A 6,153-nucleotide genomic window follows, 5' to 3' on the forward strand; every position below is an offset into this window, starting at 1 on the left:
AAAAAAAAAAAAAAAAAAAAAACTAAACTGAACATGGAAGAAAAGGAGAGGACAAAAAAACCCCACAGAAACCAAATTATAATAAACCATATTCATAATTATATTAAATGTAAATGGCCTAAAATATGCTAATTAAAAGATCCAGATTGTCAGAATCAATTAAAAAAAAGACCCAGCTACATGCTATTTATTAAAATCTTACTTTAAATAAAATGGCATAGGGAATTAAAAGTAAAAATAAAAGTAAAATGTAGCCCTACACATAATTCCCCCAAACTGGAAATAACACAAATTCTCAAGGATGAATGGCTAAAAACTACCATACATACATACAATAGAATATTACTTAGCAACTTAAAAAATTATTGGTATGCACAACAAAATGGATTAATCTCTAAGGCATTATGCTGGGTAAAGGAAATCAGTCTCAAACAGTTACAAACTTACATGAATCATTTACAGAAAAGGAGAAGGTAAAACTATGGCAATTAGAAGAGAGCAATGGTTGCCAACAGCTAGGGTGGAGGTAGAGCAATATGAGGGAGTTTTTTAGGATGATGGTACTAAGAAAGCCATGGTTGTGGTGATAGTTATATAAATCTATACATGTGTTGAAATTCATAGAATTGTACACCAAAAGTCGATTGTACTGTATCTTAATTTAACATACAGTAAAATAAAAATTAAGTGTATGATCTCCATGGACCCTTCCAGACTATGATACTATCAGTGAGAAAAAGAGAGGAAAAAGGAACACAAAGAGAATGCTAAGTCCTATTGGCATAAAAGCCACTACTCACAAGAATCTGATTACTCTACAAAAATATACAAAACAAACCTAATCTTAATTCATTCCCAGAAGGAGCTAAGAAAACTGGACATTTGGATCTAAAATGTGTATATTTTTAAATGTCTATGAATGGCTTTTGTCTGTTTCTATATTTTCTACTTTGAAGAAGCTGCCAATTTCTCCTGGCTGAGTGCCAATTTCCCTGCTTGGGGTTACTCAATTTACAAACATCCTTTTATTTATAGCTTATACTCAATAACGACTCTGCAAAAGCGACTGCTTTTGCAGGGTACCAGAAAGTTCAGCGCTCCTCATCCGAAACTAAGGTCCCTGTGGGACACAGCACACCCTATTCACTAGTTCCAGACCTAAAGATGCTGGGCGGGAGGTCTTCCCAAGTCAGAAACCCTACCAAAGGAGGAGGACGCTGCAGGCCGGACTTTGGGGCATTTCTGCCGTCTCCGGACTGCCTTGGCGCTTCCGGGGCAGCTGACCGTTTTGAGGACTGTGCCGGTGTGGGTCTGTGGGCTGCAGAAGGTTCAGCCGAGCGACCTTGGGCAAGTCCCTTCCTCTCCTCGAGTAAGAAGAAAATTCTGGCAAGGCTGTGTAAGGGAGCTTCCCATCGCCGCTTCAGAATCCACTTTCTGCCCTGCTAACCCCGCTTCTCCAGCGCCAAGAAGGAACCACACTTTTCCCTCACAGACTTCATGCCAACCTTAGGCCCTCCACCCATCCCATTCCCGGAGAAACCAGCAGGAACTAAAGCATCCAGCCGAGGGCATGGCCCGAAGGCAAGGCGGAGGCATTAAACGCCAAATCCCAGTCTCAGCCCACTCCTCACAAGCGGGCCTCCGGGGCGCATTCCGGCCCGCCCCTCCCTGAGGTCGCGGCCCGCCAGTTCCCGCTTCCACCAGGGAAGTGCGGAGCGCGCCGGGCAGGATCGGGTGAGAGGCCGGGACAGGAGGCGCCCACCTTGAGCTGGGACTTGGAGACTTTGCCGCTGTGGTCGTGGTCGAGTGCAGTGAAGGCGTGCCAGATGGCTTTGAGCAGCTCGTCCTTCAGGCTCCCCATGGTCGCTGCCCTGCTACCCCGCCAACCCCTCCTGCTCAGCCAGCCCCTCAGCGCCTCTGACGCCCCTTAGCCTCCACGGCCACCGCCCGCCGCGCAGTCACCTGACCCGCCAGGCCCCGCCCTGCCGCCGGCGCGGATCGAGAGGGCGCACACCGCCGCCGGAGCTCGGATTCCGCGGGTCAGGTCACCCCTGGTGGCAGGAATGCCTGGCCTTCTGTGTCAGCTAGGACGGTAAACACATTCCCCCCAGTGTTTCCCAGACCAGCTTGGGCCATTTTGGGTGCTCGAGTACAACGCCCCACGCAAATTTCCCCATCTTGGGGAAAAACCCGGGAGACTAGGTGAGCAGCCTACCCGGCCCCTCCCAGCACCCCGCAGTGAAAAAAGGAGCCCTGTTCCTGTCCTGGGAACGGAGTCACTGAGGAGGCCGAAGAAGACCCGGAAAAGTCCCCAGGCAGGGGCTCAAATGCTAGCGCAGTCCCAAGTCGGGGAGACGCAAGGCGGCGGGACGAGGCAGGGAAGGACCTCGAGGGAAGTTTGTTCATTTCGCAAAAGTTTTTTCATGCATACTCTATCTTGGGGTCTAGGGACACAGAGACGAGGTTTAAGGGTAGTTTAGAAATCAGGATCAGTCAGCATTTTTCTTCCCAACCCCTAGCTGTTGTTCAGTTCACATCTTAGGAAGGGTTTGACCTGGGTAATGCCTCTCTGGTAGTGTTTCTGTGCTTGCAAAATAGGAGGTTTGGGCCGACTCCAGCAAATCACTCCACCCATTTTACTAATCAGAATAGATGGACCAGTTAAAAGAACGTCAAGCCTAGAAATGTGTTCCCTTGATTGAGCTGTTGAATTAATATCTGTTCACAATGGTCATTTGATCTCTTTGGGCTTCACATTATCCTGTATAAAAAGAGTACGGTTGCACCAGATGTTGTGGAAGGGTTTTTCCAGCAATAGCATCCTAGGATAATAACTGTTGCTAACTAACTACGGTCTGATTAAGTCACCAAGTTCAGTGTCTCCTCTCTCCAATCCTAGACCAAATCTGAACAGTTAGGAGAGAACAATAAACACCGAGTTTTTTAAATGACCTGGTTCTTAAAGTTTGGTTTTGTTTTGCTAAGAGTTCCTTAACGCACATATTTGCCTTATTAAGAAAAGATCTTCATAAGAAAGGCATATTTGGAAAGAGCAGAACAAGAAGGAGCTTTTTCAGTAAGTTTGAGATCAAAAGGGAACTGGTGGGGAAGAGGAGAGGATGGCCCCACTGAAGAAAGAAGAGGCGGGAGCAAAAGGGTTGCCAGCCCCTCACAGTGATGGTCCTGAAGGTCCCACCCCATTTCATCACTATTTGTCAGGACTTTTCTTGCCCTACCAGAATCCGATTTCTATCACTTATCTTCCCCAATTCCAGCCCAAGTCTGCCAGTCAGCAAAAACACATGGTTTAACCTCTAATTTATTCATGCCAACTCAGCTTACCCTGAATAGTGGCAAAAAAAAAAAAAAAAAGAAGAAAAAAGAAAGAAAAGAAAAAAAAAACTCCTTATTCTCAAGGTTCAGTTTAACCACTATATTACACTCCTTCTCTCTCAGTATCTGGAAGCACCGAACATATTTCAAAGCCTTTTTTTATGACAAGACCAGGACATTGTGGACTTCCAAATTTCTACTTCACCCATAATCTTCATTCACATAATCCAACAACTTTTTTTTTTTTTGAGATGGAGTCTCACTCTGTTGCCCAGGCTGGAGTGCAGTGGCACAATCTTGGCTCACTGCAACCTCCGCCTCCCGGGTTCAAGTAATTCTCCTGCTTCAGCCTCCCAAGTAGCTGGGATCATAGGTGCCTGCCACCACGCCCAGCTAATGTTTGTATTTTTAGTAGAGATGAGTTTTTGCCATGTTGGCCAGGTTAGTCTCAAAGTCCTGGCCTCAAGTGATCTGCTTGCCTCAGCCTCCTAAAGTTCTGGGATTACAGGTGTCAGCCTCCACACCTTTCCTATCCAAACAAACTTTAAAGTAGCATGATGTCATCGAAAGCACTGTGCTTTTCCTGGGAGCAGTGGCTCATACCTGTAATCCCAACACTTTGGGAGGCTGGGGTGGGAGGATGGCTTGAGGCCAGGGGTTCAAGAACAGCCTGGGCAATGTAGCAAAACCTCATCTCCACAGAAAATTAAAAATAAGAAAGAAAGAAAAATAAAGAGTTGTGCTTCAGAATCTAACAGATTATATTAATCTAATGTTGCATATAACCAATTAACCCAAAATTTAGCAGCTTTAAAACCATAATAAACATTATCTCATATTTTATGTAAGTCAGGAATTTAGAAGCCGCTTAGCTATATAGCTCTGATTGAAGTTTCTTGGGAAGTTGCAGTAAAATATGGGGCTGTAGTCATTTGAAGGCTAGGCTGGTAAAGGAAAATCTACTTCCAAGGAGGTTCATTCACATGGATGGGTCATTTACAGAAGCCCTCACTTCCTCTCTATTTGGGCCTGTCCTCAGGCTGCTTGAGTATCCTTACAACATGTTAGCTGGTCTTCAATTGATTCAAAAAAGAGAAAGATGGAAGCTGCAATGTTTATTATGATCCGCCATCACAAGTCATTCACCATCATTTCTGCAATGCTCTACTCAAATGCTCAGGTCAAATCTGTTTTATTTGGGAGGGAAACTATCAAAGTGTATGAGTACCCATAGGCAAGAATCATGGGGGTCATGTTAGAAGATGACTATCACACAGATGTTGGGCAGAATTCAGGCTTCCCCGTTTACTCATCTATGAGTAAATAAGGCTACATTTCCTCATATGTAAAATGGGGATTCTAATATTTCTTTTGCAAGCCTTTTTTTTCTTTTCTCAATTTTTATTTTTTGATGAAATCTTTACAGAGCTCTATTTTGCAAGACTGATATGAAGTTTAAATGAGAAGCTAGTATGTATGAGACCCAGCATCAGCATCATGGTATCTGACAGTGACTGATGCTTGTACTTTGTCAATTAGATAAGTTGAAATCTAGCTCTTCAAATGTCTCTTCCCAATATGGTTCCAGGATAGGATTGTCCACAAGAGAACTTGGTGTAAGTTTGAAAGGAACAAGTAAGATTTGTGTAAGATTTGGAAGCAGCAGCCCCTGTATTCTGAAGGTTGATGTTAATATCACATGCTGCTGCAGACCACAGAGTTGTTACTGATCTGCTAATATAGTTTGTTGGCACAGAGCATTAACTGGCCCACAGCGCCTTCAGCTCCCACCAGATTTTCTATTTCAGCTTCTACAAGCCCTGAGGCAAGGCACCATGTGTAGTTCTGTGGTAAGGGCATTAGTTTATGCTGCATATCACATGCTCATCAATGTGAAAGATAGCTGTGAGTTCCATTTTGTCCTCATGGGTTCCAGTTTATCCTGTGGATTCTAGATTGTCCTCATTCTCCCTCAGTGCATTCCAACTTTTCTTCCTGATTGCTAGCCCTCATGACCTATCATAAACTTCAGGCCCATTGCTGGATACCAAGGGAACAGCCTTCCATGGTCATTTATCAGCTTTCCTTTGTGATCTCCCATTGGTGACTTTTCTGATTGTCCAGTCATCTTCTTTCAGACCTTTTCTTCCCTAGCTTCTCCTGCAATTGTGTTGTATCCAATCCTTAGAATAAAGCCTTGTTCCATAGTGGTGGCCACTTCCCTGATCAGCCCATAACTGATAATGAAATTGGTGAAGTTAGATACTACAATGAAAAACATGTGTCATCGGCTTTGGACAGGGGTGGGCAGAAACCAAAAGGGCCTCAGGTGAAGTCTTGAAGGACAGTGAGGGAATTGTTATTGAAGGTTGGTGCTTTGAGTTGACTTGTGTCCCCACCAAAATTCATATTGAAATTCTAACTCCCGTTACCTCAGAATGTGATTTTATTTGCTCTTGTTTTGGGGTTTTCTTGGTGACAGGGTCTCACTCTGTCACCCAGGTTGGGGTACAGTGGTGCAATCCATAGCTCATGTAACCTTGAACTCCTGGGCTCAAGTGATCCTCCTGCCTCCACCTCCCAAGCAGATAGGTGCATACCACCATACCCAGCTAATTTTTTTACTTTTTTTGTAGAGATAGGGTCTTGCTATGTTGTCCACACTGGTCTCAAACTTCTGGCCTCAGAGGATCCTCCCACTTCAGTCTCCCAAAGCACTGGGATTACTCACATGAGCCACTACACCCAGCCAGAATGTAATTATATTTGAAGATAGGGTCTTTACAGAGGTAATTCACTTAAAATGATGTCACTAGCATG

General features: G+C 44.5%; 1 protein-coding gene across 1 annotated transcript in view; it reads right to left on the minus strand.

The window, feature by feature from the left end:
- SWAP70 (switching B cell complex subunit SWAP70) overlaps positions 1-1,959 on the minus strand; it is a 90,243-nt gene extending 88,284 nt beyond the window's left edge. The window contains exon 1 of the mRNA XM_017500302.2: positions 1,763-1,959. Coding sequence (XP_017355791.1) covers positions 1,763-1,861 — 99 coding nt within the window. The 5' untranslated portion in view covers positions 1,862-1,959. The remainder of the gene's footprint in view (positions 1-1,762) is intronic.
- Positions 1,960-6,153: the final 4,194 nt, after the last annotated feature.

Source organism: Cebus imitator, unplaced genomic scaffold (assembly GCF_001604975.1).
Source record: "Cebus imitator isolate Cc_AM_T3 unplaced genomic scaffold, Cebus_imitator-1.0 Scaffold265, whole genome shotgun sequence".
Lineage (NCBI taxonomy): Eukaryota > Metazoa > Chordata > Mammalia > Primates > Cebidae > Cebus > Cebus imitator.